General features: G+C 42.5%; 1 protein-coding gene across 1 annotated transcript in view; it reads right to left on the bottom strand.

Annotated features, from left to right (window-relative positions):
- LOC119279827 (extradiol ring-cleavage dioxygenase-like) overlaps window positions 1–11356 on the bottom strand; it is a 39770-nt gene extending 28414 nt beyond the window's left edge. The window contains exon 1 of the mRNA XM_037560929.1: window positions 11096–11356. Coding sequence (XP_037416826.1) covers window positions 11096–11356 — 261 coding nt within the window. The remainder of the gene's footprint in view (window positions 1–11095) is intronic.
- Window positions 11357–12909: the final 1553 nt, after the last annotated feature.

Here is a 12909-nt window from a genome sequence, read left to right as displayed (position 1 = left end):
TCTTGCCAGTTTCAGCAAATTTAAGAACCCCAGGACGATGGAGGGAAAGATAACCCAGTCCTGGAGGCTACTGCTATATTGATGAAAATTTAAAGGCCGTCAGAAAATTTCCGGCTTAAAAAGTATATGACAGTTACAAAATCCCGACTCAATGAAGAAGTTCAGGGTCATCAGAAAGGATTCCGGTTCAAGAGACATCTCTCTCTCATAAAGCGTTGAAGCTCTCAAATATCATGTTTAAAATCCGGCTCAAAGGAAGTCAGTCTCACTGAAGCTCTCCAATATCCGATTTACAATCCGGTTCAAGGGAAATTTATCTATCACAAAGCTTTGAAGCTTTCAAATCCGGTTCAAGGGGAAATCTGTCTCCCACAAATCTCTAAAGCTGTCAATATCGGTTCAAAATCCCGGTTCAAGAAGAATTTATCTCTTGCAAAAAGTTAAAGGTTGCCAAAGAGGAACTGTTGCCATGCTGCGCGGTTCAAATATGGGTATCCTGCCTTATTGGCCTATCATATTATTGATCACGTGGAGGTTTTCCTGCTCATTGAAGCTAAGCTATGATTACCCTTCAAATCCGGCTTATATGCCACTCTTACAAAACACTTGGGGGCTTGTCACCCAGGTGAAAAAATACCAAAGAGAGTCTGTTGCTAAAGCACAACTCAAACATAGGTACCCCTTGAGCACAGCTCAAAATGTTACCTGGGGGCTCTTTGCTTGCACAACAACAAAGTGTCTTAAACCTTGTAACACACTATCAAGCCAGGCTTGGAAGCCAGGTGTATTCACCTAAAACCCTGGGTTATCCTGCCTTTTTAGGTAAGTCAATCCGTCCAGGTAATCCTGGTATGACCCGCGGAACGTTTGGCAAGTCAATCTTATACAGACCCTGAACTTGTCAAAGTTAAAACGACTATTGGTTAATGTGAGTTCCATCTTAAAATGCTTTGTAAAATGGTTTAACTCAGTGGCCTAGCAGCCCATGAAAAGCCTCGATTTTGGTCCTGGCAGCCCATGAAAAGTCTCGCATCTTTCCATGATTTTATTTGACAAATCTTTTCTTTTTATGAGGTTTACAACATTTTATGGTAAACCGGTGTCTATTGACCCGGCCTGACTATAAGTCACCAGTATAACATAAACCGGTGTTTATTAACCCGGTATGGCTTTCGATTATAAGTCGCCATTATAAGATAAGATAATTATCCGGTGTTTATTAAATCCGGCTTGGCTTTCGACTATAAGTCGCCATTATATATTTGGATTGTGCCATTGGAATTATGCACTTATAAATCATTGAGTTATATTATTCAAATCTTTAATAGCCAACATGGTTGGTTTTTATTATGGTTATCAATAACCAGTATTATGATTGAGGCTTTCAAAGTCGCTTTTAGCGCAATGGCTATTATTTCATCAATGGATATGATTTATTCTACAATGGAGGGAATAGTCCCGAGTCGCTGCAGGCTTACAACCTGGCACTTGGAGGCTACATTATTCAAGTTGAGATTATACCAAATATACAAGTCTCATGTCGTTGCAAGCATGCAGCATGATACTTGGGGGCTAATGCAAAGTCATTTTACTGGCCTTATTGAAGACCCGATTCATTACATCATAATGAGCCGACCCTTGGGGGCTACCAATTTCTCCTGTCAACAATTCAAGGTACACAAGTCTTAAATCCATTATATTGAAGGGTCCACTGCTCAGTTAGTAAAGCACAAAGCTCTTAAACCTTGTGGAAGTTGGTTCAAGCCCCGTGATGGGGGTTACATCATAAGATGTTCTTTTCAAAGAAGTATATATAAAGTCCCTGCTCAATATTAGCTTACTGACCCGGCCCTTGGGGGCTACACGTTGCCGTTCAAAGTATACATGATCATATTTATAAAATCCCTACTCATTATTGCATAATGACCCGGCCCTTGGAGGCTACACTGGTTGAAGTTTTTATGAGTATAAGGCAATTACAAGTCCTAGGTTGGTGCAAGCATGACAACCCAGCACTTGGGGGCTACATATACGGAGTATTCAGTCTTTACTAGTGACTGATATGAACAAACATGGATTTCTTCAAAGTGGCAGTATATTGACGCAAGTCTTAAATCATTAGTTTCCTCTGCTCAAGACTTGGGGGCTACAGGTAATATGGATATAAAGGACGAATATCTTCAAATTCTCAGTTTTGAGCAAACCAGGTTGACCCGGTGTTTGCAACAATCATGACCCGTCGTCAACAGTAATCATGACTTAGCGTCACCAATAACTATGACCCGGCGTCGGCTACAATTATGACCTGGTGCCATCAATATTTATAAACCGGCAAGTTCTACATCCTTAAACCGGCTGGAGATCAGATGAGTATTTCAAGGACCAATACTTTTGTTAAGCATTGGGAGCTGAGTCAAATGAATTATTCTTCGTAATTTTTCTCTTTGACAAACCAATGTCAGCAAATTGATTATGAAGCTGGTCTATTGACCCAGATTTTCTAGAAGAAGGAAATGACAAGGACTTAAGGATGATCGGGATCATTTTAACATGGATAAATCCAAATTAAACTGGCGGCTAATGTCGGGGATATACCCGCGGTATGACCCGGCCGGAGTTATAACCCGGCTGGGACTTGGTAAACCGGCAGGTGTTAAGTCAGATGATAACCCGACAAGTGTTAAGTCAGATGATAACCCGGCAGGTGTTAAGTCAGATGAGAACCTGGCAGGTGTTAAGTCAGATGATAACCCGGCAAATGTTAAGCCAGATGGTAAGTCAGATCATAAATCGGCAGACAATCATAACCCGGCAGACAATCATAAACCGGCAGACAATCATAACCCGACAGACAGTCATAACCCGGCAGACAGAGTCACCTGGGGTTAACAAGCCCGATATGTTAAGAATCCCAAGATGTTAAGAAGCCCATGAAGAGAAGTCATGATAGTTTAAGTCTTAGTCCGAGATGGACTCTACATGTAACCCGCCCCTTCAACTTATATAAGGAGGGGAAGGGCACCCCAAGAGGAGAGGAAAATAATCTCGAGGGCTAGACATAACGAGGAGAGCCGGTTTATGGCGACTCCCTCATAATCATAGTGAGACCTAGCCACAAACAGCATGTAGGGCCATTACCGGATGGTGTTTCCCGGGGCCCGAAGCTGTCTAAATCCTTGTCTTGTGTGTTGATCCGCTTCGCGTCTCTCGATTCCGACCAACCCCTTCAAGCTACTGCATAGGTGCGTTGGCCTCACGACTAAGTCCTCACGCTAGGAAATCTGTCGTGACAATTCCACGACATATACCTAAAAAACTCTATGATGAGTGGGAACCTACAATAAAAATTAAAATTAAAGATCATGAATGCTATGCTTTGTGTGATTTGGGTTCTAGTGTTTCCACCATTCCGAAAACTTTATGTGATGTGCTAGGTTCCATGAATTTGATAATTGCTCTTTAAACTTGCACCTTGCGGATTCCACCATTAAGAAACCTATGGGAAGGATTAATGATGTTCTTATTGTTGCAAATAGAAATTATGTGCCCGTATATTTTATCGTTCTTGATATAGATTGCAATCTTTCATGTCCTATTATTCTTGGTAGACCTTTCCTTAGAACGATTGGTGCAATTATTGACATGAAGGAAGGAAATATTAGATTCAAAATTCGGTTAAGAAAAGGCATGGAACACTTTCCTAGAAACAAAAGTAAATTACCTTATGAATCTATTATGCGAACCACTTATGAATTGAATGCCAAAGATGGCAATGCTTAGATCTATTCTCGCTTTTATGCCTAGCTAGGGGCGTTAAATGATAGCGCTTGTTGGGAGGCAACCCAATTTTATTTTTGTTCCCTACTTTTTGTTCCTGTTTAGTAATAAATAATCAATCTAGACTCTGGTTAGATGTGTTTTTATGTTTTAATTAGTGTTTGTGCCAAGTAGAACCTATAGGATAACTTATGGTGATAGTTAATTTGATTCTGCTGAAAAACAGAAACTTCGCCCTCACGAGAAACAATTCAATAAATCACAGAAACGTACTTTTGCGTTTATTCTTTTTGTTGTAGATCAATAGACAAATTGCCTAGTACGTCCTATTTTGGTAGGAGTTTTAAGGTTCCAGAAGTATTTGAAAGTTACAGATTGCTATAGACTGTTCTGTTTTTGACAGATTCTATTTTTCGTGTGTTGTTTGCTTATTTTGATGCATCTATGGCTAGTATCGGGGGGTATGAACCATATAGAAGTTGTAATACAGTAGGTTTAACACCAATATAAATAAATAATGAGTTCATTACAGTACCTTATGTGGTGGTTTTTCTTTCTTGCACTAACGGAGCTTATGAGATTTCCTGTTGAGTTTTGTGTTGTGAAGTTTTCAAGTTTTGGGTAAAGATTTGATGGAGTATGGAATAAAGGGTGGCAAAAGCCTAAGCTTGGGGATGCCCATGGCACCCCAAGATATTCAAGGACAACCAAAAGCCTAATCTTGGGGATGCCCCGGAAGGCATCCCCTCTTTCGTCTTCGTTTATTGGTAACTTTACTTGGAGCTATATTTTTATTTACCACGTGATATGTGTTTTGCTTGGAGCGTCTTGTATGATATGAGTATTTGCTTTTTAGTTTAACACAATCATACTTGCTGTACAAACCTTTTTGGAGAGACCCACATGATTTAGAATTTATTAGAATACACTATGTGCTTCACTTATATCTTTTGAGCTAGATAGTTTTGCTCTATGTGCTTCACTTATATTTTCTAGAGCACGGTAGTGGCTTTATTTTAAAGAAATTGTTGATCCCTCGTGCTTCACTTATATTATTTTGAGAGTCTTTTAGAACAACATGGTATTTGCTATGGTTATAAAATTTGGTCCTAGAATGATGAGCATTCAAGTTGGGTATGATAAAAACTATCATAGAAAGTGCATTAAAAGCTATGATCAATTTGATGCTTGATAATTGTTTTGAGATATAAAGGTGGTAATGTTTGAGTCATGCTAATTGGGTAATTATGAAATTGAGAGATACTTGTGTTGAAGTTGGCTCCCGTAGCATGCACGTATGGTAAAAGTTGTGTGACAAATTTGTTGCATGGGATGCTCTTTTAATTCCTTTCCTTATGAGTGGATGTCGGGATCGTGCGATGGTTAACTCCTACCAACCCTTCCCCTAGGAGCATGCGTAGTAGTACTTTGCTTTGAGGGCAAGTAGACTTTTGCAATAAGTATATGAGTTTTTATGACTAATGTGAGTCCATGGATATACACACACTTACCCTTCCACTTTGCTACCCTCTAGTATGCCGCGCAACCTTCGCCGGTATCATGCACCCATTATTTACCTTCCTAAAAACAGCCACCATACCTACCTATTATGGCATTTCCATAGCCATTCCGAGATAATTGCCATGCAACTTTCAACCGTTCCGTTTATCATGACACGCTCCATCATTGTCATATTGCTATTTGCATGATCATGTAGTTGACATCCTATTTGTGGCCAGGCCACCTTATTAATTTTTCATACATGTCACTCTTGATTCATTGCATATCCCGGTACACCGCCGGAGGCATTCACATAGTGTCATATTGTGTTCTAAGTATTGAATTGTAATTCTTGAGTTGTAAATCAATAAAAGTGTGATGATCTTCATTATTAGAGCATTGTCCCAAGTGAGGAAAGGATGATGAAGACTATGATTCCCCCACAAGTCGGGATGAGACTTCGGAGTTTATAAAAATAAAAGAGGCCAATGAAGCCCATACAGAAAAAGGCCAAAGAAGCCCACCAAATAAAAAAATGAGAGAAAAAGAGAGAAGGGACAATGTTACTATCCTTTTTCCACACTTGTGCTTCAAAGTAGCACCATGATCTTCATGATAGAGAGTCTCTTATGTTGTCACTTTCATATACTAGTGGGAAATTTTCATTATAGAACTTGGCTTGTATATTCCAATGATGGGCTTCCTCAAAACACCCTAGGTCTTCATGGGCAAGCAAGTTGGATGCACACCCACTTAGTTTCTTTTGTTGAGCTTTCATATATTTATATCTCTAGTGCATCCGTTGCATGGCAATCCCTACTCACTCACATTGATATCTATTAATGGGCATCTCCATAGCCCATTGATACGCCTAGTTGATGTGAGACTATCTTCTCCCTTTTTGTCCTCACAACCACCACCATATACCACATATAGTGCTATGTCCATGGCTTGCGCTCATGTATTGCGTAAGAGTTGAAAAAGCTGAAGCGCGTTAAAAAGTATGAACCAATTGCTTGGCTGAAACCGGGGTTGTGCATGATGGGAGTATTTTGTGTGATAAAGATGAAGCATGGCCTAACTATATGATTTTGTAGGGATAAGCTTTTTTGGCTATGCTATTTTGATAGGACATGATTATTTTTAGTATGCTTCAAAGTATTACTATTTTTATGTTTTATAAGCTTTTATCTTGAATCATTTGGATCTGAACAATCATGCCACAATAAAAAAATTACATTGAGAATTATGCTAGGTAGCATTCCACATCAAAAATTCTGGTTTTATCATTTACCTACTCGAGGACGAGCAGGAATTAAGCTTGGGGATGCTTGATACGTCTCCAACGTATCTATAATTTTTTATTGTTCCATGCTATTATATTACCTGTTTTGGATGTTTATGGGCTTTACTCTACACTCTATATCATTTTTGGGACTAACCTACTAACCGGAGGCCCGGCCCGAATTGCTGTTTTTTGTGTGTGCCTATTTTAGTGTTTCGAAGGAAAGGGATATCAAACGGAGTCCAAACAGAATGAAACCTTTGGTAGCGATCTTTTTGGAACAAACGCAATCCAGGAGAATTGGAGTGGACGTCAAGAAGCAGCCGAGGAGGCCACGAGGGTGGCCGGCGCGCCCAGTAAGGGTGGGCGCGCCCCCCTCCCTCGTGGGCCCCTCGTGGCTCCCCTGACTGACTTCCTTCACCTATATATATCCACGTACCCCGAAAACATCCAGGAGCACCACGAAAAACAATTTCCACCGCCGCAACCTTCTGTATCTGCGAGATCCCATCTTGGAGCCTTCGCCGGTGCTCCGTCGGAGGGGGAATCGACCATGGAGGGCCTCTCCATCACCACCAAGGCCTCTCCGATGAGTTGTGAGTAGTTTACCACAGACCTTCGGGTCCATAGTTATTAGCTAGATGGCTTATTCTCTCTCTTTGAATCTCAATACAAAGTTCTCCTTCCTCTTCTTGGAGATCTATTCGATGTAACTCTTTTTTCGGTGTGTTTGTCGAGATCCCATGAATTGTGGGTTTCTGATCAAGTTTTATCTACGAGAAATATTTGAATCTCCTCTAGATTCTTTTATGTATGATTGGTTATCTTTGCAAGTCTCTTCAAATTATCAGTTTGGTTTGGCCTACTAGATTGATCTTTCTTGCAATGGGAGAAGTGCTTAGCTTTGGGTTCAATCTTGCTGTGTCCTTTCCCAGTGAGAGCAGGGGCGGCAAGGCACGTATTGTATTGTTTCCATCGAGGATAAAAATATGGGGTTTATATCATATTGCATGAGTTTATCCCTCTACATCATGTCATCTTGCTTAATGTGTTACTCTGTTCTTATGAACTTAATACTCTAGATGCAGGCAGGAGTCGGTCGATGTGTGGAGTAATAGTAGTAGATGTAGAATCGTTTCGATCTACTTGTTGCGGACCTGATGCCTATATACATGATCATGCCTAGATATTCTCATAACTATGCACTTTTCTATCAATTGCTCGACAGTAATTTGTTCACCCACCATAATAATTATGCTATCTTGAGAGAAGCCACTAGTGAAACCTATGGCCCCCGGGTCTATCTTTTATCATATAAGTTTTCCATCCACTTTTATTTGCATCTTTTACTTTCCAATCTATATCATACAAATACCAAAAATATTTATCTTATCATATTATCTCTGTCAGATCTCACTTTCGCAAGTTATCGTGAAGGGATTGACAACCCCTTTATCGCGTTGTTTGCGAGGTTCTTGTTTGTTTGTGTAGATGTGTGGGACTTTTGAGGAGCCTCCTACTGGATTGATACCTTGATTCTCAAAACTGAGGGAAATACTTACGCTACTTTGCTGCATCACCCTTTCCTCTTCAAGGGAAAAACCAACGCATGCTCAAGAGGTAGCATCGCCCAACTCTTCCAAATGCACGAGGCAAAAGGCACCCTCTCCGCTCCGAGACACAATCTTTGATAGGTGGACCGAGCTGTGTAGCAACCAGACGGGTCCGCCGGCCAAGTGAACGTGTCTTCCCTGGAAGGATCCCAGATCACCGTACTAATGGCGAAGTTAAGATGCAAGAGTTGCAGATGACTCCCAAAGGTCAGATCACCATTCAAATCCAGCAGCCACCTATCCTCATCCAGGCCATCCTGCACCGTCCTTTTGTTAACGGTGCGCGTGTCCACCAGGGCATGTAATAACGGTGCAATGTCCTTAACTGCAAAACCGTGGATCCATCTATCCCTCCAGAATAGCTATCAAACACAGCACGTGCGTCCTTATCAACGGCAATCGATAATCCTTGCCACGTCCTCTCAGGATCAGTGCGTCGTAGCCACTCCCAACGCACACGCAGTGCTAGGCTTTGGAGCCGCAGGTCACGCACCCCAAGACTACCAAGCCATGTTTGCTTGCAAACAAAATTCCACGTGACCAAACATTGGCCTCCATTCGCCTTGTTTTTGCCCGCCCAAAAGAACCCGCGCATCCACTGCTCAATTTCTTCGAACACCCAGAGCGGAGCGTCGTCAATCATGAAGTGGTGGATAGGTTTGGCGGCACTCACCGACTTCACCAAAACCAGCCTACCCGGATGATGCAACATGCCTCTTTGCCAAGCCGGAGTAAAGCCCTTTGCGTGATCCAACATGGGCTGCCACTCTGCTCTAGTAAGCTGACGAATAGCCAATTGTAGCCCAAGATATTTACATGGGAAGTTACCCATATGGCAGCGAAGCGATGACTCCAACCGGCTCCTTTCAGCTTCACAACCCTGGATCATGACTGCTAGGGATTTGTTGTAGTTAGCTCTAAGCCCTGAAGCATCACAAAACACCTGAAGAGCTGATGTGATAAAAGTGAGATCCGGCCCCTGGGTTTAACGAATAAAGGAACATCGTCCGCGTAAATTGAGACGGCTTGATGAGCCGCAATGCCAGTGAAAGTACTGACCACTCCCATTTCCGCAGCTTTCACCACGATCTTGGACAGCACATCCATAGTAATCACAAACAACAAAGGCAAGACGGGGTCCCCTTGCCGTAAACCCTTGACATGCACGAAACTCTTGCCGGGCACACCATTAACTATCACTTTAGTGCTAGCAGTCCTGAGGAGTATGGCAATCCACTCACACCATTTATGACCAAAGCCCTTGCTCCTCATCACCTTAAAAAGAAACGGCCAAGCGAGCGAATCGAACACGTGAGAGATGTCCAATTTGAGGAAAACTCCCGCCTCCTACAGGCGAGGACATCCTATTCTAACAAGGGGGCGCGCGGGCGGATGGACCTGGTACATGCGCTTGGGGAATAAATTCTGCACTCCAGCATATGAAATCAGTTGAGTTTGTTCTGTTGAACAATCAACATAACTCAAAGTCTCAAACCATTGCTAATGGGACTGTTTCACTGGAAAATACTCAGAAGCCCTAAAAGCTAACTCACAACTGTATTGTGTTTCAAACCAAACCAAAAGAATACTTTTCCCCGCTGTATTAACAAACCAATATATGAAGAACTCGGCTGATTTAATTCCTAGTTGGCAAGCCAATGCACAGGTTGACGACGGGATATCAATTTTTGGTTGGCTGGAAAATCAGCATTCCTTTTGAATAGGGTGGGCACAAAGGGATAGGTTTAACTGTATGAAGATAAGTAGATCAATGATCAGACCAGAGGGTGGCTAAATGTTGTGATAAGAGAAATTCAGCAGAGTAAAACTTGAAATGTCAGAATCATCCAATTATTGCAAACATTCTACTTCCTCCGTCCAGAAATACTTATCGAAGAAATGGATCAAAATGGATGTATCTAAAACTGAAATGTGTCTAGATACATCCATTTCTCCGACAAGTATTTTCGGACGGAGGAAGTATGATTTACCCATACGTCCACAAGTTTTTCTATTTGCATCGCCAAAGTTTACGAAGCTGCAGAGTGCAGACAACATGAAGGCAGTATGGTGTACGGAGTAATGCATAGTGACAGGTTTTCTCTAGCACTCTGTCTTTATCAAACTAAGAATAGTCACTCCTCTTACTGAAATATAGTATATAAATTCAAGAAAATAACTAATGTTGTAAGTCTAAAAAACATGATAAAGTGGTATACAAAAAGGCACTATAAGCATCAAATCAGAAACCACATACTTCCTTCGTTCCTAAATATTTGTCTTTTTAGAGATTTCAAATGAACTACCACATACGGATGTATGTAGACATATTTTAGAGTGTAGATTCACTCATTTTGTTCCGTATGTAGTCATTTGTTGAAATCTTTAGAAAGACAACTATTTAGGAACATAGGGAGTAATTTTCAGTTGTATGATTCCATAGCACAGCACAGCACAGCCGATACTTATTAGACGACACGCGCACGACATTTCCCATCCAGCTGCCGGCCACGTTGTTCCCAGAGTATCTGACGGTGCAAAGGTTTTATCGATCGGAAATGTCGTGCGCGTGTCGTCTAATAAGTATCGGCTGTGCTGTGCTGTGCTATGGAAGAGCACTGCTACACAAACGATACTTATTAGACGACACACGTACGACATTTCCCATCCAGCCGTCGGCCACGTTGTTCAAAGAGCATTGCATGATTCCTACCCAAAAATAAAATTGTACAGAACTTTTCCGCTAAACAAAACACGAAGGTACACATAAATTGCAAGGGATTGGAACGGAAACAGAACATATAGCCAATGCCTAACAAATCAAAACGAAAGCTCCTAAAACAAGAAGGTGGTGTGGGGGGTGGTTAAAAATTCTCACTGGTCAGCGAGGTAGAGGAGAAAGTCGCGGTCGTCGGTGTACTCGCCCCAGAACGCCCTGCGCCATCCCGTGGAGGTTGAGCTCGGGGGAGAGGTCGGCGTGGCCCAGCATGTCGATGCGGCGCCAGAGCTCGGGCTCGTCGCGGGCGGCGCCGCGCCAGGAGCGGCACACCTGGCCGGCCCCCATCAGGATGTCGACGTGGTCGAGCTTGCGGAGGATGCTTGAGATCGCGTCCAGCGGCAGCTCCGCCCAGTTCCTCATCTCCTCCTCCGTCGGCACAAACGAGGGGGAGGAAGAGGGCATCGCGCGCGCTAGGTGGGCTGCGACCCTTCGTGCAGCGCGGGGAAGAAGCTGGGGGCGTTTGACCAGTACAGCTCCTGTGCTGCCTTGCGGGCCTTGCGGTCAAGGAGGAGCACGCGCTCGAGGTAGTAGTCATCGTCGCAAGTCTCCGGCGAAGTCGCTGTGTACGAGCGGAGCGCGAGACGACCGGCGTGTCAGGGAAAGGAGCGAGGAACTGGTTCAGGTGGGGAATTTCACTATTTTGCACAAAAATCTCATCCTCCGTCCCTAAATACTTTTCGGAAAATGAATGGATTATCAATTTCTCTCCCACAAGTGTTTTCAAACAGAGAGAGTAAGATCATCTACAATCGGACTCTTCTTGACCGGTGGACACACAACCATTGGGCAGAATAAAGAAAAAAAAAAGTTGGCCCAACCGGACCCCTAAAAGCCTCTTTAGATGTTCGGGTTATCCGGCACCCCTCATACTGCCCTCATAAGTAGAAGGAGTGCCCGAACATGTCCGGTCAGTGATACTGCTGAAGGAAATATGCCCTGGAGTCAATAATAAAGTTATTATTTATTTTCTTACATCATGATAAATGTTTATTATTCATGCTAGAATTGTATTAACCGGAAACATGATACATGTGTGAATACATAGACAAACTGAGTGTCACTAATATGTCTCTACTTGACTAGCTTGTTTATCAAAGATGGTTATGTTTCCTAGCCATGGACAAAAGAGTTGTCATTTGATTAACGGGATCACATCATTGGGATAATGATGTGATTGACTTGACCCATTCCGTTAGCTTAGCACTTGATCGTTTAGTATGTTGGTACTGCTTTCTTCATGACTTATACATGTTCCTATGATTAAGAGATTATGAAACTCCCGTTTACCGGAGGAACACTTTGTGTGCTACCAAACGTCACAACGTAACTGGGTGATTATAAAGGTGCTCTACAGGTGTCCCCGAAGGTACTTGTTGGGTTGGCGTATTTCAAGATTAGGATTTGTCACCCCGATTGTCGGAGAGGTATCTCTGGGGCCCTCTCGATAATACACATCACTATAAGTCTTGCAAGCAATGTGACTAATGAGTTAGTTGCGAGATGATGTATTACATAACGAGTAAAGAGACTTGCAGGTAACGAGATTGAACTAGGTATTGAGATACCGACTATCGAATCTCGGGCAAATAACATACTGATGACAAAGGGAACAACGTATGTTGTTATGCGGTTTGACCGATAAAGATCTTCGTAGAATATGTGGGAGCCAATATGAGCATTCAGGTTCGCTATTGGTTATTGACCGGAAACGTGTTTCGGTCATGTCTACATTGTTCTTGAACCCGTAGGGTTCGCACGCTTAAGGTTTCGATGACAGTTATATTATGAGTTTATGAGTTTTGATGTACCAAATATTGTTCGGAGTCCCGGATGTGATCACGGACATAACGAGGAGTCTCGAAATGGTCGAGACATAAAGATTGATATATTGGACGACTATATTCGGACACCGGAATGGTTTTGGGGGTTATCGGATATATACCGGAGTACCGGGG

Source organism: Triticum dicoccoides, chromosome 3B (genome assembly GCF_002162155.2).
Source record: "Triticum dicoccoides isolate Atlit2015 ecotype Zavitan chromosome 3B, WEW_v2.0, whole genome shotgun sequence".
Lineage (NCBI taxonomy): Eukaryota > Viridiplantae > Streptophyta > Magnoliopsida > Poales > Poaceae > Triticum > Triticum dicoccoides.
The sequence above is the reverse complement of the archived record's forward strand: the minus strand, read 5'-3'. Positions and strand labels throughout refer to the sequence as shown.